Below are 25,777 nucleotides of genomic sequence, written 5' to 3'. Positions count from 1 at the left end.
AATAAATTCAATAATTTTGACTAAAATAAAATTTTATTTAATAAACAGATTTTTCAAGTAATTTTGAAACAACAATGTAAAAAAGAAAAATGATAAATTAGTTTTTTGATTAAATAATAGCTTCTAGAACAATTTTTATTTGCGAAAAGCTCAATTAAGTAAATTAGATAACCGAAAAAACTTATTTTGGAAAATTCAAAATCAGTTTCATTGCCAACGGATCATGAGAAACAGTTATCTAATGAAGAACCAATTTTGCCGAATTTGTCTCCAACTTTACATTGACTTTTCCGTTAAAAATTACAGTTGTTAAAATAAAAACTATCAATTAAACTTAAAAAACAAACAAAACTTGGAAAATCCTTTTTGGTTGGCGTTAGAACCTCTGAATCTCTTACAATTAATTATCAAGATATTTTAGTTTTTTGATGAAAACCACATCCTAAGTATTCGCTCATGACAATGCAAGACGATAATTTAAATCTACTGTCATCAACGTTTTAAATACATAAAGAAGTCATTCGGTCAATATTATGTTGAGACAATTAAAATCGAAGCCTATAACTCAATCCCTATTAAAATTTCTAATATTATTTCTACTATATTGAATTCATTAAACTACCCTCATTATATGATATTATAGTATCGTTGAAATGAAACTAAGTAATTGAATTACTTCATTTCAATATTACACGAATGAATAATACCATTTTTTATTAAAAATAAATAAATAATAATTATTATTATATAACACACTTGAATAAAACATAAATTTCAGTGATAATAAAATGTATTAATAACTCATGTTTAATTTTATGTTAAAAAAAAATCTTTTATTTTATTAAAAATGCAAATTTTTAAATAGTAAAATAGTTAAAACACATTTGTCGTGTGCGGACATTAAAGTTGTTTTCCTCAGTATATGCGGTTACACACGCACACACGAACAGTGTTTGGACGATCTACAGCTCGACTGAACAATATTTTGAAACATGTATTATAAGCGAGGTGCCATTCGTTTGCATGCGGGTACGGTTCAGTTGCGATCTTATGAACGGGTTTTGGACGACCGGCAGCGTCGTCCATACATTAAAATATTAGTCTTCTTCTTCTTCTCCTCGCTTTTATCCCAACTACTTGGGATCGGCCACCCTTATCTTAAAGTTCTACTTGATACGATCTCCCACATCATCTACGATCACATCAGCTGTCCTCATATCACATACAATAGCATTCCTCTATCTGTTTATTGGTCTTCCTTTATCTCTTCTTCCTTCAACATTCATTTCTATAACTGTTCATACAGCTTCCGATTCTTCTCTCCTCATAACATGACCAAACCATCTAAGTCTATTTTCTCTCATCTTATCCACGATTGACGCTATACCTATACTCCCTCTTATATGCTCGTTTCTTATTCTATCTTTTTTAGTCACTCCACTCATCCATCTAAGCATTCTCATCTCTGCTACCCTCATTCTCTGCTATACTTTCTTATGGGTTTTGGACGACTGGCAGCTTCGTCTATATAGTAAAATATTAGTATATTACTATATTGGGTAATTTATTTTTAGAATTAATACGTGTACACTCGTCGTTATAGGTTGCTATAATAGTATAATCGCTATTTAGACCAGTCAACGAAGGAAAAATGGCGGAAAAAATTCCCAATCAAATTTTTTTTTTTTTTAAAGTTGAATTAAGATATGTATAATGACATACTAAAAGTCCTCATCGATTGGACTTGAGCTTTTTTTTTACAGCCTCGCAAAAGTTCAAAAATATGAACTTTCTTAATTTTCTCAAAAAATATTTAATTTACAAAAAAAAGTTTCGTACAAAAGTTGTTTAAAAGATAATTTTAAATAAAAAAGGTATATAATATTTTTTCATTTAAACAAATATTTTTCGAGTTACATTACATTTAATATGAGTACTAAAATTTATTTTCCAATTTTTTTCATTTTACAGTTACTTTTTATCATGTTATACTTACATTAGACACAATGTTATAAATTCATGTGTGTGTATGTGTGAATTTATTTATTTATAGTATCACTAAAGTTTAGTGTATATTAAGTTGCAACCGATAGAGTCACTTGTTAAACTTAAAGTTTTCTGGCTATTTATAAACAAACTGTAGCTATTGTTTTTAACTATTATACATAAATTATGCGAGTGGTAGATTAAAGCTGATATTCAACAATAAAGTAATTTTAGTTTTTTTAGAGCTGCGATTTTTTATAGTGACCAAACTTCATATATTTTTGGGCCTCTATTAATTTTTGAGCAAACAAAAATTTATCAATTTTTTGTTCAACATTCATGTTAAATGAAGGCAATTATTGTGAAACAATTGAAGCTTATTCATTTACTTTAAATTTATTTTATTAGAAAAAAAACATTAATACTTAGCTAAAAATTCAAAATAAATTATATAATAATAAAAAGTAGTCATTAAAAAACACAAATCTTATACATTATTATACCAACAATAAAAATGTATAGTACATTAATATAAGTAATTAAAAACATCCAAAATATAACTAGTACAATATTTTAAAGGAAGTCTATAAATTTTGATTTTAGCGAAGATATTCACAGCTTTTAGTAAATAAAATGTATGAACAAATATTAAAACTTAATATATTTTTAAATTGCAACATTTAATTCTTCTAAATTATTTATTTATTCAACATTATCACATAGTTTTTTCGTAAGCCACTGAAAACGTTTAGGATTACGATTGTACACTTTCCCATCCTCCAAAAAACGTCCCTTATATTAAGTTATTATTACTTGCTTTATCATAGTACTCATAGGCAGAAATAGTATTTTGAACTTGGCATTGCTTGTTCAAAACATTATTTACATCTATGAATACTATGACAAAGTAACTAATAATAATTTAATATCAGGAACGTTTTTTGGAGGATGGCAAAGTGTACAATTGTACTCTTAGACGTTTTCAGTGGATTACAAAAAAACTATATGTTAATGTTGAATAATAAACAAAAATAACAAATGATGTACTGTACCTTCTTTTTATTTATTTATAAATATACATTTATTTTTACTAATTACATACATTTTTTTCTTGCTACTAAGGTATTTTAGTTATAACCGTTGAAACCAAAACATAAGTTTCTTAACCATTTATAAAATGTACCGTGTGATAAGTACGTCGTGAGAGAGCGTGATGGCGACTTCAATTTTGAGCTAGTGAGTGTGCATTAAGCACTGCCACGTTACTAACTCAGCCACACAATAATTTAAAATAATTTTTTTTATATATAAATTTAACTGATACAAAAATTAATATGTAAAAGGTTTTCAAAACATATGGTAACTAGATAAAAAAATATAACCAAAAACACTACAAACATAATTTTATTTAAATTAAAAATACTGATAGAAACCAAAATTCAAAAATTCTTTACAATCAACAATAATAAGAAACTAATAATTGTTTATACTCAGATCACAGAAACATACATTAAACAATCTTGCAATACAAATATTAATTTTCCTCATAACTCCATTAGAATTTTTCAAAAATAATTTATCTAGATAGGTAACAACTTTTACACAACTAGGCAATGTGATTCTTCATAACATCATACACTTACAAAGATAAACAATAAGGCAATATTTCTATAGATTAACATTTATTTTGCTTAATAATATAATATGACATTAAACTGTACTTAAAAAAATATTAAGTGAAATATAAACTCTGTACATAACTACAAATATTATTTTCTAAAATAATTCTAAAAATTAGATAATGCGGAATGTAAAATATTTATTCTAAAGTGTTTCTACATTAGAAACTTAATAGTTTGATAGTTTAGGAATGTATGTGTTATTTTAAGAATGAAAATGTATTAAAATTTTTATTTATCTATCGTAGTTACATTTTAAATATTAAGGACGGATATAAATGAAAACTAGAAGAGATTAATGGATAATGTTTAATTTTCATTTATTTCATTGAAAATACAAAAAATAAAAGTTATATTTAAAAAAAATTTAGCTTTAATTTAGAAAAAATGAATTTATTAGAAATTTATCATTTTTTGAATAACAGTTGGCTGATAGCTTAAGTAATATGGCTTGAAAAAAAATTAGTTAAAATAAATAAATTTACTAATTTTAAGGTTATGATAAGATCTTGAGCTTTGAGTAGTAAATGTCACATAATATCATTTAAATGCAAAATAACCTAATAAAATTTAACATTAAGACTAGAAGATATTAATTAAGAATTAAGTTAATAACAAGTCATTTTATAAATAATAAATATATACATAAACACACTATAACAAATCATGTTATAATTTCATAAAAAATAATAAATAAAACAAATACCATTATAGGCAAAGTAATAAAAACAAAAAATTAATATAACAGATAAAAACCAAGTAGTCTAATAATTAATTGTAGTAAAATTATGTAAAGTTTTACCAAACAAATAAGTATAAAAAAAGAACTTACCAATATACATTTAAGTATGAGATTTTGTTTAAATAATTAACAATTTTGGTTATACTATTTCTTAAAAATAACAATTAGTCTGTAAAATAATAGTAATAGATTTTAGAATTAAAAATTTTTATCTTACAGCTTTATAATTTCATAATAGTTACTATATGATTAAATCATTATAGCTATTATAAATCAAATTATACATAGAAATTTTGGAGTTTTATAATTTATAAAAATAAGATATTATAGTTTAAAATGCGGAAATGTTAATCGAGTAAGGTATAAATCAATTTTCATAGTAGCTGAGGAACGTTGACAATGGACATGATTTACATCATGGGCTAACTATTTTGGTTTTGGTAATTAGAAATTGCAAAGCATTTAGGCCATGGTAAAGGCCAGTCATATTGCCTAGGTAGAGGACCATCTATATTTTCTTCAAAATAACAAAAAATCCGGAACCACCAAGCTCGTGACAAGTAGTTATAAGTGCTAGATTGCTATATTAAAACATTTGTAACATTTAATAAAAAATATTAAACATTTTATTCATTATTTAAACAAAATAATAACAAAAACATCATTACTTATGATTTAAAAATTTAGAATCATACAAAAAGATGATAAATTGAATAATTTATAGTTTTACTTGAAAATTATTTTAATTAAAATTAAAACAATTTTAAATTGTTAAATAATTACTAATAAAGTTTTTGAGATGATGTTTTAGCATTATATTTAAGGTTTAAGAAGATAAATACCTTGAATATATTATTATTAGCTAATGTATGGTACATCCAAAAAAGACGTGTGGTAAAAAAATAAGCTATGATTACATCAATTGTGTAATGTCCATGAGCAATAAGGACCATTACAACACCAATGACTGCCATTAACCAAGAAGACCAATGTAGAATAAACCATTTTTTGGGGGAATCTAAAAATATTAATTATATGATTTAAAAAAAATTTTTTTTTTGTTTAATTGTTCACACGCACATTCAGATATCATCAAATAACTCATTACTAGTATGGTAGTGTGACCACTATACATATAATCACCACAGAATGTATGTTTTCCATTAATTGATAAACCAAACCCTGAAATTAACTGAAATACACGTTTAGCAATTAGCATTGGACTTGTTTCATTAGTTTTGGGTGAACAGTAGTATGTTGTACTAGCCACAGGTAAAACAGTCACAAACATTGTTACTGACCGTAGTAAATACAAGAGAGATAACATAAACAATAATCGACGTACGACAATAAACCTAAAACAAACAAGTTTAATATACACTAAAAAAAATTTAATAATTTTAATATATTTAATTATCAATAAAACAATTTAGGAAAATTTTGCTTTTCATAATAGGTTTCTAATTCAATAAAGTGATTCAGGAATTAAATTAAAAATTATGTCAAGAATTGTTTTTGAAAAATTTTTCATTTAAAATTATGTTTAGTTTAAATTCTAATAATTCGATACATTGATACAAAAAATGTATTGATCAAGGATTTAAAAAAAAAAAAATGTATACATATACAAAATGTTTAAAAACTTGATTACCCTTATAAATTTTAACAACAAAATTGCAATCAGGAGTGAGATTTAAGAATTGTTTTTCATTTCATTTTTTATAGTTATTAATATTAAAACGTAATTAAATTTTTTTTGTTTCACTTTTTAATGTTACTACATTTTTACATTTAACATTAAAAGGGTTTGAAAAATTATTCACTACTATAAGAAGTTTTTAACATGGAGAATAACTAATTTTTTCTTTCATAAAATTTTTCAAATATAATGTTTGAAACAAATTAATTTTTGTTATAATAAGAATTTTTTTACGTTACAGTTGTATTATGTTCAAAGATATTTTACGTTTATTGATATCGCATATTTTTGATTTTTTGTTTTTTGATTAGGTGTTGAGAAAATTTTTCATTTTAAATGTTATAATTATAACGATTTCTTGCTCCTGATAGCAATAAAAAAATTAATTAATCATTTAAAAAGAGTACAAATAATAGTTATATGCAAAAAACATATATAGGATAACATAATCATAAAACAAACAAAAAAATGTTACATGATTACCAAATTTGTTGTTTTCAATAATAATATTTTTACACGAGATAAAATAATATAAACAAATTTAGAATCTTTTCTACCATTATTTTTCTAATTCATAATAAATATAGAAACACTTGATAGAATATCAAATTTAAAATATGTTGATTTTTAATAGGGAAATTTCATTAATTCAATAACCTTAGTATTATTCATTAGGCACTATAGGCATCTTGCTTAGAGCCTACAAAAGGCCGAGTAATATAAAAAATTACACAAGAAAAAAAGTTTTACAATCTTCAGCAGTATACTGAGTGGAGCCTCTTGTGATAAGGAATGTTTTGTTTTTATTTGTTAATAAGAATCTTATATTAGCTATCATATATGAAAATTTTTATTTTCACTAACTGATCAAATTATGTCACAGTTCAATTAATTGTGATAAGAATTTACAACTATCTTAGTTATTATTATTAAACTTTTAATAAGCCTAACTTCGTTTGACCAATTGATCATTTTAACTTGATCATTCAAATTGAATCATGAAAAAAAATACATTTGTCAAATATTGCAAGTAAATTTATTATATTTTAAATATTATAAAACTACCACTACGTTAAAACAGTTTAAAATCCTATTTAGTAAATTTAGTTAATAATGTGTCTACAAATTGCACAATTCAGGATAGCATTACTGAATTAATATTTTTCTGTTGTCGTAAAATTATAATTAAATTATCTTAATTTGTTTCAACAATATCTCCATAATATTTCCTATCACTTTGAGGTAATAATAATCTTTTCAGAAAATGTATTTTTGTCAATAGGTAATCAATATGTTAATAAATAAATTTAACCCATAAAATATGGTAAACATTGACTTATTCAAGTGCTTTTTATTGTGCTAGGTTAATTATATTTATTTTTTATTTTTATTTTTATTAATTTCTATAATTTTATACTTAAAAAAACTCAAAATTAAATAATTTATTTACCTATATTTATGACATGCAATAACTATAAACGATAAGTTTGTGCTTATCATGATTAATATTTCTGATACATCTAATGCCCAGTCACTAGCAGGTATAATATCCAAAAAAGTATCTGGTAAAGGTTTATAATATGTACGATCAGGAACTCTTTCGTGAACCATAGCTAATGATGTTGTATTAATTAGTAGATTTATAAGTAATAAAATGAATGCTACAAAAAATATTAAATAATAATTATTAAATTATACCAATCAAGTAATGGAAATTTTAGATGTCTTAATAAAAAATATTGACTTATTACCAATAAATGTTTTGAATTTTTCTTGAGGATATTTTATTTTGTTTTTTATTGGTGATATATTAATACAACTTGGACTCATATCAATATAAACTGGTGTTCCATGAGCATTGCTATTTGGATATGTTTGGCTAAACTGTTCATCATCTTCAGTAGCCATAATTCCACTATCTGGTCTTTGTTTATCTTCAACTATATCATTGTGTGTACAGCATGTTTTAGATCTTTGGTGGTTATCCAAGGAATCGGAATGTACACCACTACTTCCATTTATGGATTTCCAATCAGCACCATTATTTTTTACACAAGAGGCTCCTTCTTTACATAAACCTAACAATGGTTGTCGTTGACACTGCTCATTCTTTAAAAAAATAAAATTCAAATAATTAAAAATAATAAGCTATTATTTTAAAATAATTAAGTCTTAAAAAATATTAAAAACTCCGTTTTTGTTATAATATTAAATATCCAATCCTAAAAAAAGAATCTTAAAAATATGAACAATTTAACATAAAAATTTAACACCTCACTTCTATATTATCATTTAAAAAATTGAAGACAAAGTAAAACAAAAAGAGTATGAATTTTTTTGGCATTTTGATATGCATAAAAATATTTTTATTTTCTATAACGAAATTAGTTATTTTAGAAATTAGATATTTACCGGCATTAAATTGAAGCTCATCAGTAATTTATAAAGTGTAGTATTCGTTTTTAACATGTTTGAATTTTAAAACGTATAATTTCTATTTGTTTAACAAACCTATCAAAATAAGTCGATGCGATTTTAATTCTATTCGTAAACTAATTAGGAACTAATAGAAGTGATAACTTCGAATGTCTGATAGCTTCACAACAAAGATCTCAAGATCATATTACAAAAACATAATTAAATGAACTAATATGCATTCTATAAAGAATAAAATAATTATATAAAAAATAAATTCATTAACAAAATAGTGTCCCATATCATGTAATTTCGTACCCAATTTCACGTTAACTTTTTAAATCATTTTTTTATCAATAAATAACAAAAAATTAGTACAGTAAAATAAATTAGTAAATATACGACACAACATAATAATAAAATTTACAAAGAGCACAAATTATAATTGTTATTGCAAAATTCTATATCAATCAATATATGTAAATACATTTAAAAACGTAAAAATAATAACATAGCTTTTCAATTGTAATTTGAAGTATAGTTGTGTATCTATAAATATTTAATACTGATAATACATGTTCCCTTTTTTATAATTACAATACTATCATATAAAATAGCCAATAAACAATTAAATGGCGCGTTAGTAACAGTGACGCATCAATGAGTTTAGAAGTTCCGACTTTTCTTAGGTACAAATCTTTATTTCTATTACTAATAAATTAATATATATTTTTTAAGACGATTAAGATAAGCTTTTTGTTAAAAGCATTTAGTATTTACACAATGCCATATATTAATCTTTAATAAAACATTCTTACTTATGTACATGCTCCACATGTTTACGATGTTGATAACATAAAATATGATTCACTAACTATACAGAGTGATTCTTTTATTATGAACCACTTGATTAATCGAAAAATATTGATTATTTTTTTAATGGTTTTTTTTTGTTTTATGTTGTTCTTAATTTATCAATTATGAAGTTTTTTTTAAGTTCAACCCCTGTAAAAGTGCAAGCTTCATTTTTTCAAATTGTAGCATACATGATTAATTAGCTTATTTATTAGATAATGATCTAATTAGGAAAACTACTGATAACAACTGATGATTACCAACTTAGACCAGTTTTTCAAAAGTTATTAACAATTTAAAATTATGACTGTCATTTCATTTCTCGATTAATTTTAAGTGATTCATGATAAAATAATCATCCTATAGATTATCTAACTAAATGCTTAAAAAATGACAATTAGCGTATATTCTCTACCTGGTGGCAATTATTCATTTATTAAAGGCGTATTATTTTAATAAAAAATAAATAAATAAATAAGTACAATGTTTTCCTATTAAAAATATATGGATCAATAGGAAAACACTATCACAATCACACTTTTTATATTTATTAATATAAACAGAATGATAGTTAAAATATCTTTAAAAGTATAAAAAATAATATTAATTCTTTTTGAAAATTTATAATATTTTACGTTTTATAATTAAAATTTTTTGTTCCTACCCCCTATGAACCTCGTTATAATTTTATCAGCTTCAGTTATTTAAATGGAAACATATATGTTTAATCAACTTACAAAAAAACTTAAAAAATAATCTAAGTCTAAAACGGACTGATTGGTAACAACTTTTGGACTAATATTTTAAAAAATATTAACATTTTTATAATAAGGTGAGAGAAATAGTGCGGTTTATTAATGTGTAGAGATAAAAATAAAATCTCAGCTTCACCACTAGATTTTATATTAAAGATTTAACAACTTTCAAATTACTAATCCAAAAGTTTTTATCGACTCAGTAATTTTCTTAGATAGATCATTTTCTAGTTTGTAAATTAATTAAACACATATGTTTCCAATTAAATAGGTGAATTTGATAAAGATTTAAGGGGGGTAGTACTACAAACGTCTAAAAAAAAATAATAATGTTATGTTCAATATTTTTAAAGATAATGCATGAGTCTTATTGTTATGATTAACAATTACTCTGTATAACAATAAAACTAAACGCTTCATTATAATTATCTAATAATGACATAATTGTTTTTACTAACCAAATTCCCGTTTGCAGGAGGCATACCAGTATTAAAATAGACTTTATCGTTAAGACGATCGTTGCAGATGTAGGAAATACTTTTATTTCTGATTCCATCTGTATTATGATTTTCTTTTTGCTCCAGTACCATCCTGTAAAAATAATAAAAAGACATTTTCATTCAAAAACACTACTTACATCATAATCGATAAAATTACAATAAGCTATAGTTTTTATTCAACGTAGGTATAAATTAATATCCAAATGAAAGGTTTGTACAAACGACGTTTTATTATTAAAGTTGAGAATTTTTTAAGGGCATGTTTTCTTTAAATAATTTATACAAATTGCAATACCCATAATTTTGTCCTATTAAAGATCAAAACTTATGGAATTAAAAGGATTTTTAATGAACGTAAATTAAAATACGTGCTTAGGTATCGGATAAAATATTCCGCCACGCCAAGTTATTTAGATTCTTCTATATTCTTTACTATGACCCAGTAGTCTACAAGATATAACGTTAAATATGAGTTTGAAATACTTGTATCATTTTTGATCTAAGGATACATTCATAAATTTCTATACAGTTCATATTAACACAAATGTATTGATTTTCTAAAAAAATTAACGGTTACAGTAAAATAAAATGTTACATAACAACATCATACATAATTAATCTATCCATATAAAATTTGATATAACTCTAAAGTTTGCAAATTGGTGTTAAAATTAGAAAATGCTATTAAAACTGAATTTTAACAAAACCTTCGTTCAATTATTAAATAATTAAAAGTTAGTTGTATTTTTGCACATTATTATTGAATTAACATAGTTTTATCTTGAGTTCACAAAAGTACTGCTGTACAGAATGATCTAAATGTGTTAAGACACTCATTTTCTCAGGAACTATTGACATTTTAAAATTTTTGTCAGGTTCAAAATTAATAATCTATAATAACATGAAGTTAACATTTTTTTTCATCCTTACCAAGTTAAAAAATTCATAATTTCAATTTTCTTAATTGGGAACCACTATTTTTAAGTATTTTTACGATAGCAAAAAAAAAAAAATTACAAACTATAATAAAAAATTACAATTCTTTTTATCTGTTGGACCGTTTATTCTTTATAATTATTTCAATATATACCTACTCTATGTTTTATGCTTAAACCCCTTATAGACACTTTTTGAGTCATAAATATTAAAAAAAATATTTTTGTGGGGTAGAAGGGAGAAGATAATATAATTTGGTGTTTTCTAAAGTTCGTTGGTTAAGTTCATATAAATCCAACTATGAATAAAACTGAAAAATTACGAAAAATACTAAAACATTCGCATGTATGTATTTTGGGAACAATTTAACCTACATTAACGCTGTTATTATCATCATCCGTGTTTTTATATATTTGTATATCAGTATGTTTTTAGCGCTGATGATGGTAACATTGTTCTAGATATGATAGATATTATAAAATTTATATATATTTAATATGTATACGCGATTGTTTAGTATTTTTCCTGTTTTTTTGAGTTAAATATTTTAAATTTTAACGAGTATAGAATTGAAGAGTTCGAAGACAAAATTTTCAAGCTACAGCCATTCCTATTAATAAATTATCTTACAAAACACTGTAAATTATAATTCTCAAAAAAATATTGCATATGTAATTTAAACATTTTAAGAAATAGAAATTTTCATGTGCATATATAATTTATACATTAAAAAATAAAATTAATATAAATTTCTATAATTAATAGATATTGATAATTACACATATATAATTTTAAAAGCATTACATTTTTTTTAAAGGATATTTATTGAACGAAAGAGACTCATTTTTCTTTAGCGAATTATACAGCAAAGTATTTTAACCTTGACTCATTTTTAATATAACACTATGTACATATATATATATATATTAGAATTGCGTGTTTTATTATGTCAAATTAAAGACTAGGAATGGTAAATAATGTACAGGTAGTTTCCTACAAAACATCAAATAAATGAATGCCAAAAGAACATCGAAAAAAATATGTAGTTTTTTTTAATTAACCTATAAAGTACAATTTTTAAGTTTTATAGCTGTAGAAAATAAAATGTTTAACTCCTTCAGTTTTATTTTATTGGAAATTGAATTAGAACATTCCCGTCTAAGTTATTTGTCTATAAAAGATTTCAAATTATTTTTAATTCAAATTTATTTTTGATTTTTGTATTATTATTTTAGAGCAATTTTTTTTCGATACGTATAGAGGTTACCATAATTTAACGTCAATTGTAATGCTCTAAAGCAGTTATGCGTCTTATAATTAAAAAACAAAGCAAACCACAAAATGATATTTTTTGCAATGGACGTAAACACTAAAAGGATTAATATATAAATAAATTGATTAAAAAAGTAGTTTAAATTTATAACCAATATCATTGAATTATATATCATTTTAATTTCGATGCAAAGCTAAGAAGGTATTAATTTTACCATGATGTGTTTATTAATTTATTGTGTCTCTCACTATTATTATCAACGCTCACTCGACCGATTTATCTCAACGATACGTCAAAGATCACAAATTGCATCTTGTTTAAGATAATACCCTCAAATTTTTTTATAATTTTTCTCATTTCCATCACTGGCAAAAATCGATTTTAAAAATTATAATTTTTAAATACACAGGTATATTTTTTCAGAGAGGACGTTTAGGATAGATAAAATATAATAAAGTGTATTAAGCATACAATTATTTTAAACTTAGATGAATCTACTCAAGTTTGATGATTAATTCTTACAAGAAAATACAATTAGACTGTCAGTCGAGGCCAAGTAGTTCACGACGTAAAGCGGCTAATTGACGCTTAAAAATTAATTGGGTTGCCTCCAAAAAGCAACTTTACACATAGGAAACAAAATTTTAAAAAATATAGGTAAAAATTCATAATATATAAATTCATTATATTTCATAATTGTTTAAGTAGATACTTTACTCGATTACCTCACTAAGTATTAATTACATTAATTTAAACAAAATATTTGCAAGATCTAACTTAAGTTCTTCCTTCTTAAAAATATTTCTGTATAATTTTATCTTTCATTTTTTTCCCTTCATTGGGGGCGTCAAAACCTCCTTTAGATACCATATTTTGCACCTATTTTTAATTCTTATTGATCTTTATAATACAAAGCACTATCAAACATTAATTAATACTCAACACAATTCAGTCACATACATGCATACAATATACATTGATTTAATCATACCAAGGAAAACAAAATACGTCAAACTTTCAAAGTAGTAAATTGAAATATATAAAATAGAATTATTGTTACTTAATAACTTTTTTGTACTTATTTATGTAATCAGGGAATGTTATACAAAAGCCTTTTAATCAACGTTTCTTATTCCACTACATTCAGAGACATACATTCTCAACAAAATTTTTTGAACGAATAGAATATTACCAACATATATTCATACTTGATCAATATTTTAGTATTACAAAGGATAAATATAAAAAGTTTGTAATGTTTGCATATTTTAAGTCAAAAAATTAAAATTTATCAAGAGAACGGGATTTAAATTAATTAACTCAGCTAACTTATGATATATGCTAGTTAATTATACATATTTTCACAAACACGTAAATATCTCATCAAGTAATAATATTCATAAACTTCTTTTAAAAATAATGAGACTTAGGAATTCCTAATAATAATAACAAATAGTTTATAAAAAAAAAAATTGAACTTGAGGGTTATGCGCACAAAGTCACTGATTTTATTTATTTGTTCATTTTCTATTTATTAGTTTGAATTGATAAATTGTAATTTTGACACAAAAAAATTTAAAAATGATTAAAGAATATCTATCTCATTATAAATAATCGAAAAATATTCATGAAATGAAACTATAAAATCAGTTTATAGCATTTAATAAATAATAGATAATTTAATAGTAAATTTAATTTAGAGAATCCGTGTAATTTTTAACAATTAAAATTTATCTAATTAATAAAATATACTCGTATTGTAATTAGAAAATTAAGGAAATGAAGTTGTTTACCATCATAGAATAAAATACTCCAAGAAAATATAAATGGATACTATACAAATAGTCACACCACTAGTTAATTATGGCCTTAACTTATAGATATTTATTTTTCACTGCGCGCATTAATAACTAAAGTATTTCATGTTAAGTCCTTATTATACATAATCAGAGGAAGCGCGACTTAATTTTAATGATTTGTCAAGTAATTACCAGAACACGATAAGTAAAACTATTGTATAACGTAGTTATATTTAAATAATTACCCTAATAGCAATTTTAAATATTATCGAGTTTCTACGATGAAAATTAAATTTAAATTGACTAATTAATTGCCAACATACTATCTATAAACAGTACATTAACAATTCTGCTTATATGCCATAATTTATGATTTAATATAGTTAAATATACTTCATAAATTATATAAATTAATACGTGTACTATTACTTTTAAATTTTACATTTAAATTACTTCTTTAGTTCACAGCAAAATCTTAGATATTAGATACCATAAAAAACTTTGCTCCTACATTCACAGTTTTTATAACTTCGATGTGAATCTGAGAAGGTATAAATTTTACTATGATGTGTTTTTTTTTGTGTCATTACTTTTAATTAGCTCTCACTAGACCATATTTTCACAACGATACCTTAAGATCACAAATCGTTTAAGATATTACCCTTAACATTTTTAAACATTTTCCTCTTACCTACTGCAATTAAAAAAAATCTTCCAAAAAGTACAATTTTTAAAATCGGTAAATTTTGACAGATTTAAAAATAAATGAATTAAAACATTGTTTTTATTTATAAATATCTTAAGTATGTTCATTTCAATAGGAATATTTCTTTTTAAAATCTGATCCTTCACCTGCCTACACCCAAAGAAAAACCTCAATCAAAATTGAAAGAGAAATTTTATCAAGGGTTTATGATAATGTTTTATTAATACGAACAAAATAACTATTCTTATAAATAATTATTGTTCAAGACAAGAAAAAAAAATATCATATTGATAAATATATCATTGATTCAATAGTAATGATATATTTATCAAATTGAACAATGAATTTATTATATAGATCGAGGTTTTTCTCTGGGTGTATAGTTGGGAGAATTCAAAATAGTAGAAACTTTTATATGAAAAGTTAACTTTTTCAATTTAACTTATGAAAAAGTTCCAGAAATACTCCTAACTTTAAACATATGTTAAATTAAAACTTTTGTGATATATTATAAGTTAAAAAACAAAATTCGTTAAGCGCAAATGGCTGCTGAAATTTAACAAAAAATGTAATTCTTGTCTAAAAAATCATAATTTTTCGTGTTGTTTTAATTTTTTACTTCAAATTTATTTAAATAATTTTACATACATTTTAGGTCAAAAAAATAGTCATGTTGGAGGAAGGATTAAGTACACGATTTAAATCCGCCTTTTACAAAAAAAAACGATAAGTTTTAGTTATAAGTATTTTGATTGAGATGTTTTGCATCATTTAATGTCAATCCAACATGTATATTAAAAAGTTGAATGATCTTTACAAAAGATTTTCTAGCTACTAATGTCTTATGATTAATTGATATGACAAAAGACCATAACTTAATTCATTTTTATAATTTCTCCGTAATAATTACAATACTAAATTATTAAATAATAATTTAATAATAACTTTAATTTATATAATATCTATTTATTCATGTATTACACTTAAAAATCATAAAACTCATAATGAGTATATAATTAAGAAGATAGGTTTGCTGTTGCTTATGGAATAATTCTACGATTTCTTATAAAAATTAAATATTGTCTACAGATTTGCATAGAAGCATTATTAATGATATTTTAATCACTATCAGATACAATTATACTTGTCCCAATATGCTGTTTTTTATTTTTTGGTTTTCTTAAATTTAAGTATTATCTCTTAATTACTATCACTTATGTTTTTAGTCGGTAACATTTCAGTTATAACTAAACTTCACATGAATAATTTTATATTTTAATTAAAATAAATCATTTATAGATTTATCTTTATTATAATATTCTTTCAACGTAATGTTAAATAATCATAGAGAGCAACTCCTTGAGAAATACATCATGTTTTAAAATATGACATAACGCAATGATATTATATGATCATTTGTAGATTATAATAAATAATTATACTAATCAATTATAAATTTAATAATTTTATTTTCGTTTAATTTTATGTGGTAATTTATCAATATCTTTAATATAATTTCTTTAGTTACCTAATGGTGTATTTGAGAGAACAATCAGTGAAATCCTCAAAAATAGTATTAACAACTTTTAATTTCAAAATATAAAAAAAAGTAAACACATTCAAAAATATAAATTTTTGAATTAAAATTAAAAAAAATTATTAAATATAAATTTTTTAATTTATAAAAACAAATACAATTTATTGCTTAGGTAAAATAAGAATTTTAATGCCGAGTGAAAATTCTTTATTGCAAGTTACTAATATAGCTATTAAAAATCACACAAAAACATTTTCGTATACATTTGTAACTAAATACTAAAGAATAAAATATTTTTTTTCTTGGGCATGATTACAAGAAAAGACAATATATTTTTAAACAAAGACGCCAAATTTTAAGTAAACAGCGTATAATGTTAAATTGTTTGTTTAGTACATTTTTTAAACTCCCTACTACATCAGACAAAGAAAAGTGTTAACATTTTATACTAGTATAAACATAAGAATTAATAAATTCTAAACAATAATATCTAAAAGTATCTACTAACTACCCATTTTTATTTCATAAATATTAAACTAGATATTAATCTTTAAAAAAAAATCATTTTTTTTTACTTGAACAATCTATTATTTATAAGATGAACAATTTGATTAATAATTTAACATAAAATATATTTGATATATGTTAAAAAAGTATATTTTTATTTCGACCTCCCCCATTCCTAGACAAACCCTGAAAACGTCACTGATCTACATAAAAATAATATTTGCAAAATTGTACATTATTTATCTGATTATCTATGAATACAGCTATTTGTAAAAAATAATGAAGTTATAACATTTAACTTTACTATACTAAAGCACTCCTATATTTGAAGATTGGTCTACTTGAAATTATATTTACAAGGAGTTACTTTTTATTATTTCAATAAAACATAATAACACTATAAGCGCAATACACTTCATAGTAAAAATAAATTCTAAGTGCTTAATTTTTCACATCATATTGTAGAAAATATAACCGGAAATATAGTAAATATATATCATTAAGTAAATACACATTAATTATTGAATACTATTACTCTAGAAAATCAGTTTATCTATTAAAATTGTTTAAGTTAATTTTTAAATTGTATCTAAAACATCAATGAAAGGTCAATATATAGTAGGTACTTATTAAGGAAACCGGTCAGCATTTATGTAGGTAGTATTTTGAAGGTTAGATCACTGACTAAGAGTTTTAAAAAATTAATCATATATAATAATTATTATTTGTCTATAGCGTTAAATCATTAAATTATTATATAAATTATTCTCATTTAACAAAAATTAATAAAAATATTAAAATTTAATTCAAATAGTAGTAATTAAGGTCACAACGAGGTTAGACATAATAACTATTATTATGTATATTATACGCGCATAAGATCAAATGATAGTTTTAAATTAAAGTTGTTAAGAACTTTAACTACGATAAACTGGAACAATAGTTAAATTTTTAGGGCAACTCAATTTTATCACTCGAGGGTGCCGCCAAATAAAGTCGATTCGTTTCGACTATTGCCAATAAAAACAAAATAACGGGGTGGGGTAAATTTAGTGAATTTTTGTTTTTTAGAGGTCTTAAGTAGCTCACCAAGTGAACGTAGACGATACCATAAACGAGAAGTAGTCGATCGATGGAACTAAAATGCATTACATGCTCCACACCCGATGATTCCGATATATAGCAAGTGTTTCTCCGTTTACGAAAGCAGGAACTAACAAAGATAACCCGCAAGCACACGGTCGACGGACGGAAATATATTATATGTTACCGTAAAATAGGAAAGGATTGCCGGACGCACGAGAGCATACGAAATATTAATAAACGAAATAGAAGCTCTCACTTATAAGGGCGAATCTTGCGGTACATCAGAAACGGCTGGCGACAGCAAATACGATTGCCAAGGATGAAAACCAACAGTAAACTGTCGCGGGAAATCGGTGAGCGGCGCGCCGTCGCCTGTAGACGATGAGTGTATGCCGATGTTTAACAGTGCTGACGTCGCGGCGAACACAAGGCCATGCAATAGCATACAAAATATATGCTGTACCGGATTCGAAAATACATTTCGCAAATATGATATAACTAATGATTGAGATTTTATTCAATGATTATAAAATATCCATAAATACTATAAAATAGTTCCACCGTGATAGTGAGTCATTTGTAAAAACGATTAAATCTCAGTTGTACAATTTGATATAGTAAATGTGATATTAGCGCAAAAACTACACAATAAAACTTTTTTTTTCAAATAGACAATCACCAAAGACGTCCAAATTTCTCATTAAATATTTTCTTACAAAAGGATAAAAATAAATATTAATTCATATCAAAGCAACGACTAATTTGACGATACTTTAAGCAAATATTTGATAGTATTAATAATCACTCGCAACATGGAAATACTGAAATTATGTCATATTACTTGAAATATACCTGCCAAATAAAAATTTGCATATGTTTTTATATCAACACTTCAATTTTGTTCGTAATTTACGTAAAACTACGCAACACAAAGTTTATTATTTAAAATAACTGATAGTCAGCAAGAATATATATTTTTATGACTAATGCTGCAATGTCAATGTTTTTTTCAAACGATTACTCACTATTTTTACAATTTTTAATTTATGAAACAAATGTGTTGAACAATAATTCAGAAATACAATAAAATATATCGATTTAATTAAAATAAAACATTATACACTAACACATTTATAAAATTTTAAAAGTAATATCCAATCATTAAAAATTTAAAAATGTATTTTGACAATTCTAACTGCAATATAAGTACTATTACAAAAGAAAAATTTTTTTAAGCAAATAACTGATATTAATTGTGAGATCATGACAGTTTTTATGGGGTTGTTCGGAAGGGCAATAACCCTTCCAAAAACTTTTAGGAGCGAATTTCAATATTAAAAAGCAAAATCTACAAATATTCTTAACATACGGCTGATCAAAAAAAAATTTTTTTTTTTAATATTGGTAATTATGATTTATAAGATATTTTATATTCTTTATTTTTATTTTAAGATTATAATTATCAATATAATCTTGATGAAGCTAATGGTAAAGAGAAAAAAATGTTCACTTTCTTTTTGCTCATTAATGTTCTTTAAAAAATTTGCGAAATCCAAAATTCATGTTGCCATCCTACGCCAAAATCATAAATACAGCTTTGCCCAAGATAGATTGTGTTTACTTTAACACATATATTTTTAACTGAAAATGTACAACAAAATGCAATAAAATATTACAAAATAATATCTATAGACATACATATGTTTACTATAAAAGAAAGTGATTCATTTACAACGTAATTAATATCTGTAAAAATTGTTAACAAATTAACTTTGACACATAGTAAACATAAAAAAATTATGCTGATTATTCAATCAACTCTTTTCAGAGTATCATGTTTTATTAAAGTTGATTTATTATTTGCATTCTAAAACACTAAAAATTTGTTTTTAATCATACAATTTTCCATTCTCACAATAATTGTATTATATATATATACAGAATTTCTCATCATTCAAGATGAATATTTTAAATACTATTATTCTTTTTGTAAATTAAGTAGATACACGTTTAATAAATATGTATTTGTTTAATACTACTTACACCAACTTAATCTATATCACTTGAATAATAAAATAAAATCATCTACTAAAAAAAAAAAGTAATACTAACTAATATTAAATAATTTTTTTAAGTATAAATAATATAAAAGATAAGTGAGAAATCCTAAAAATGTTTATTAGTTGGTTATAATTTTAAAAATAAAATACTTACCAGTCTTACTAATGTATCACTTTTGTAAATTTTACCGCTTCTTATTTTATAAAGTAATATCAATAATAATCTTAATAAAAAAAACTATAACATATAAAAACTTATAAATAAAATAGAAAAATCTCAAATTATCGATTTAATCTCAAATAATTGTTCCTGAAATATTTTCAATACAAAAAATTAGCACATCTAGAGTAAATAGTATTAACATTTCACTTTAGCAGAACTTCTAATACCTAACAAAAATGATATGGATACCATTTTATTTTCATGGATAAAATAATGATTGTATTATCATTTAAAACCAGAATTGGTGTGTCTGCCAGAATCCAATCATATGAAAGATAAAATTTTTAAATAAATAGTAATTTTTATCTGTCAAAGATCAGTTTGAGCCTTAAATGTACAATTCGATCCAATCTGAATTTTTTTTAGCCCGATCCGACCTGACCCAAATATTCAAGGTGATTGGTTTATCATAAATTATAGATTACTTGCAAAATAAATACAATATTGGAAAAATAATTTTTGATTTCTTTTCGTTATATATAATTCTTGATTTATCAGATAATAATTACTTTTTAGCATCATCCCTCAATACTTATAAGGATGTCAACATTATTTTTTTGTATGACAACATACATATTTAACTGGTTTATATAATATGAAATAATATAATTAAGAAAATGACTGATCAACAACAATTTTTTTACCAGTATTTCAAAAGTTATTAATAATTTAAGTAATGTCTGGAAGTAAGGAGTAAACGCTTATTTTACAAGTAATCGAGTAGTTTATGATAAACCGATATTCTGTGTGTGTAAAAATGTATGCCTCGTCCGATTTATTTAAATTTAAATAATACTATAATTGCAATTAAAAGTTTTTAATTTTTTAAGTTTCACTCGTTATATTTTATTTTCAAAAAAAAATAATTGTTTATTTGTTTTTTAGCTTCGTTGCGAAACTGAGAAGGTATTAGTTTTACTGTGTTTCTTTTTTGTCTGTTACCACTTTATCTCAGCTCTCACTGAGCTGATTTCTTTCAACGATACGTCAAAAGATCACAAATCGTATCTAGTCGAAGACATTACCCTCAAAAATTGAAAAAATTTCCCTCGTTCCCCGTAAATTGGGGAAATCTCCAAAAAAATTACAAATTTAAAAATCTCTAATATTTGAAATTATTTTCAATTTTTTTTTACTTAAAACTGCCATAACTTTTTGATAAATGTATGGATCAATATAATTTTTTTTTATAAATTCATGATGTCTTTACCTATCATTTGGTATACTTTTTTTTTATAAATCTGACACTTTACTTGCCCATAGGAAGAGATTTAAAATGACAACTTTTTCAACTGAACTTTTGAAAGTGTTCTGGAAAGTCTAATACTTTTTTATATACCTTAAATTAAAGCTAATGCAATATAATTTATTATTGGAAAAAAAATTTCTGACTGTATTTTGTCTTCACGATGAAAATGGCTACCGAATGCTATTTTTGTTTAAATGTCTCGATTTTATATTTTACATTTTTAACTTTATTATGCTATAACTGTTTGAAAAATGTATGAATCAATACAATTTTTTCATGAAAAGTAGAATTTATATCCCTCTTTCATTCGACATACTTTTTTTTATATATTTATTTATATATTAAACTTATAAATCATAAAACTTATAATTAGGATATAAATAAGGAAATAGGAGATCATTTTGGAATAATCTATCAATTTTTTAAAATTAAACACCATCTACAAATTTGCATCGAAGCGTTTTTTATGATAGTAATTTTAATCACTGTCAGATTTTTATATATAATTCACGCGAGCATACATGATTCATTGTCAATATTTGGTCTGATACGACCCACCTCAATTCATTTTAAATTAATGCCTAAATCAGCCCAATCTATTTTAAATCTAGTCCCGACCTGGACTGGTCAAAACATTAAATTATTATTACGGCTCGTCCCGACTTTTAGGTAGGGCTTAATTTTAATGGATCAGGCTAGTATGGTCCAAATCCATCTTTGTTATTTATATACCAAGAGCTTAAAGTATCGAATAATTGTACAGTTTTCAACTGTTGAAAAATAAGAAATGTTGTTTAAAAAGAAAATACAATCAACTTTGAAAACAAAGGTACTAAGGGTAATTCATCTAACCCCCCTGTGAATATCGCTAAGATCAATAGTTTAGAGGTTCATGTTATAAATGTCGTTTACATTGAATTGTTTAACATAGTTTTACGAGATATGTCTTCGCATTGGGAATGAATTGGTTCCAAAAAGAACGGATTCCTGGGACGAGATCTTTTGTAGGAACTAAACAAGGAACTGGTTTCCTATAAAAATTAAAGAATTAGGAATGTAAACTAATTCATTTTGATGAGGAATATGTATTTAGTAAATACGACATAATACTCTATTGCATTGTAAAGTAATTGTGCATTTTTACCATAAGAAAACAAGTATAAACAAGTTATTCAAAATTTATACATTTTTGGTTACTTTATTAGTTTTTTTCATGTTAAACGACTAGCATCTATGTTGATGACTGACAAATGCGTAAAACGTTTAATTTTAGATGGTTTTGTTCCAATATTTGTTTAATTATGCAGTATGATTTTTTTTTTTAAACGATATCCCTCTTTTTTTAAATAATAATCTGTTCATAAAAATGAACAAATTAAATTTTGATTTTTTTTTATAAATTATAGTAAATATCAAGTTTATTGTAAGAAATAATATTTCCAGGGTAGACTTAAAGGATAACTTTCGAAAATTAAATGGGTACCGATTATAATTTTATTATTAAATGAGGAACGGTCTAAAAAATTGTTGACTGGTTGATAACAAGTTTTATGATGTTACTTAATGACAAATGCTCATTTTATATCTTGGTTCAATGATAATTATAAGAGTAGTTTTCTTTATAAATACTTGAGGAAGTCATATATGAACTAAAAAATTTAATCAATGAAATTTTTTTATACATATTTGACTATTGCAGTTAATAAAAATACACAAATATTACTAACTCCAATTCAAAAAACATTAATTTTACTATAAAGAACAAAAAAAATAAAATAATTTAAAAATTAAAATAGTTATTCATGACACAATATTAATATTATTAAATTTATAATGAAATGAGAAATGTTTTTTATAATCTAAATTATTTTTAACAAAAATTAAAAAAATATATCAATACACTCCAAATACTACTTTTTATATTATATTTTAAATTGTGCCTTTTAAAACTAATGTATAAAAAATTATATATATAAATAAAAATTTAAAATTTAAACACATTTTTTAAATAATATAATATATAAAAAAAAATTTAGTCATATACTATTTTTATTTCAGGATATTGAAAATAACATTAATAAAACATAAATTATAACGCAACTGAATTTTACTGTCCAGGATATTGACTAGTAGTGTATTGTGAATTAGGAGTAGTATTTGCTGGATAATACATTGAATGTACAGGTGGTGGATTACCAGTTGGAGGTTTCATTTGTGCTGTCATTTGATTATATCCTGGAGCTGGCAATTGTGTAGAATAAACATAAGAGTATTGAGCTGGTGGATAAGACGGACGAATTGATGATGGTGGATATGGTACCCATTTACCTTGAGGACCTATAAATAAGCATTCCATATAAAATAATTAGTTTCCTTCCATTATTTTAATTACATGTAACTAATAAATAAATAGTTATAGAAATTATGTATAGGGTGTCCCACCGTGATTTAATGATATTAAGATTAGTTAATTAGTCAAATTAGTAAATCACAGTCACCAGATATATAAGAATTTGGTGTCATTTTTTTTTTTTTTTTGAGTTCTCTAACTATCCTTCTTTATGATAAATGATTTTCTTATATTTTTTTTATAATGTACACTATAAATTATGTACCCAGTATAATATATTATACTATAAAAAATAAAAGTATTGAGAATCACTCCTTTAATTCACCTTAAACTTGAATTCTACAAAAAAATGTTATTTAGGTGTTTTGTTATCATACCTTGGGGTTGGGGTAATTGGCTACCAGGATATGAGTTATGTTGGTTAATTGTGCTTTGTGATTGGCCATTAAAAGTATTGTGAGGAATTTGAGTTGATTGATTAGGTGGTGTTTGTCGCAAGTGCTGAGAATTTTGTATATTTTCCTGAGATGTTTCAGCTAGAAATTAAATTTAAAAATAAGTGATTAAGAAAGTTCAGGATAATAAGATTTTAATATAATTTTACTTGTAAAACAAAACACATTCTATTTTTAAGTCTTTCAGAATAAAGCATTTTATTTATAAAATTATTTCTTTATTGCTTGAAAAATCATTACAAAAAAAGGATTATAAGTCTTAGTAAAAACTGAACTTTACTTGAAATCAGTAACTAGTATCGGTAAAAGTTACTGATTTTGTAAAAAGCGGCAGTCAATTTTTGTTAAAACAGATTCTCTAATGTGTTGGTAGTTGGATACAGGTTAAAAATTAAAAAATAATGATCAATTACTGGTAACAGATTATAGTTACTTTTTTAAGGTAAGTGGTTTTTCAGTGGTCACTTCATAATTAAAAAAAAAATTTATATAGTATTTGAGAGAAATTGGTAACATGTTTCAAGCCTTGTTATTATTTCATTTAAACATAATTTAGATGAAAATAACAAATAGATTCAAAAATTATTTTATAAACTTGTAACTAATATAAAAAATAATCTTTTTAGCTTCGATGCGAAGCTGAGAAGGTATTGGTTTTACTATGATGTGTTTTTTTTTTTTTTTTTTTTTTTTTTTTTTTTTTTTTTTTTTTTTTTTTTTTTTTTTTTTTTGTGTCTGTTACCACTTTTTCTCAGCTCTCACTGAACGGATTTCTTTCAACGATACGTCAAAAGATCACAAATTGTATCTAGTCGAAGACATTACCCTTCAAAATTGAAAAAATTTCCCTCGTTCCCCGTAAATGGGGGAAACCTCCAAAAAAATTACAAATTTAAAAATCGCTAATTTTCGAAATTTTTTCAATTTTTTTTACTAAAAACTGCCGTAACTTTTTCAAAAATGAA

The 25,777-nt window shown here is 23.9% G+C and overlaps 2 protein-coding genes across 7 annotated transcripts in view; both read right to left on the bottom strand.

Moving 5' to 3' along the window:
• Positions 1-3,372: 3,372 nt before the first annotated feature.
• LOC126900441 (phosphatidylcholine:ceramide cholinephosphotransferase 2-like) lies at positions 3,373-20,885 on the bottom strand. Of its 3 annotated transcripts, none has more exons than XM_050676152.1 (7): positions 20,690-20,885; positions 10,590-10,722; positions 7,858-8,215; positions 7,557-7,767; positions 5,488-5,762; positions 5,250-5,425; positions 3,373-4,988 (listed from the first exon to the last, which is right to left on the bottom strand). In XM_050676152.1, exons 2-7 carry the CDS (start codon positions 10,719-10,721, stop codon positions 4,830-4,832), a joined length of 1,311 nt encoding a protein of 436 aa, XP_050532109.1. In that variant the 5' UTR covers position 10,722; positions 20,690-20,885; the 3' UTR covers positions 3,373-4,829. The 3 variants fall into 3 exon arrangements, with proteins under 3 accessions (XP_050532109.1, XP_050532108.1, XP_050532110.1); XM_050676151.1 differs by lacking the exon at positions 20,690-20,885 and adding an exon at positions 18,479-18,828; XM_050676153.1 differs by lacking the exons at positions 10,590-10,722; positions 20,690-20,885 and adding an exon at positions 8,519-8,767.
• Positions 20,886-23,726: 2,841 nt separating this feature from the next.
• The window catches only part of LOC126901110 (protein TFG-like), a 6,206-nt gene continuing 4,155 nt past the window's right edge, over positions 23,727-25,777 (bottom strand). For 3 of the 4 annotated variants that reach the window (XM_050677349.1, XM_050677350.1, XM_050677351.1), the window contains 2 exons: positions 24,735-24,893; positions 23,727-24,344 (listed from right to left, as the gene is read on the bottom strand). In XM_050677349.1, coding sequence (XP_050533306.1) covers positions 24,115-24,344; positions 24,735-24,893 — 389 coding nt within the window. In that variant the 3' untranslated portion in view covers positions 23,727-24,114. The remainder of the gene's footprint in view (positions 24,345-24,734; positions 24,894-25,777) is intronic. The other variant, XM_050677352.1, reaches the window with a different exon arrangement.

Source organism: Daktulosphaira vitifoliae, unplaced genomic scaffold, assembly GCF_025091365.1.
Source record: "Daktulosphaira vitifoliae isolate Bord-2020 unplaced genomic scaffold, ASM2509136v1 Scaffold_3, whole genome shotgun sequence".
Taxonomy (NCBI): domain Eukaryota; kingdom Metazoa; phylum Arthropoda; class Insecta; order Hemiptera; family Phylloxeridae; genus Daktulosphaira; species Daktulosphaira vitifoliae.
The sequence above is the reverse complement of the archived record's forward strand: the minus strand, read 5'-3'. Positions and strand labels throughout refer to the sequence as shown.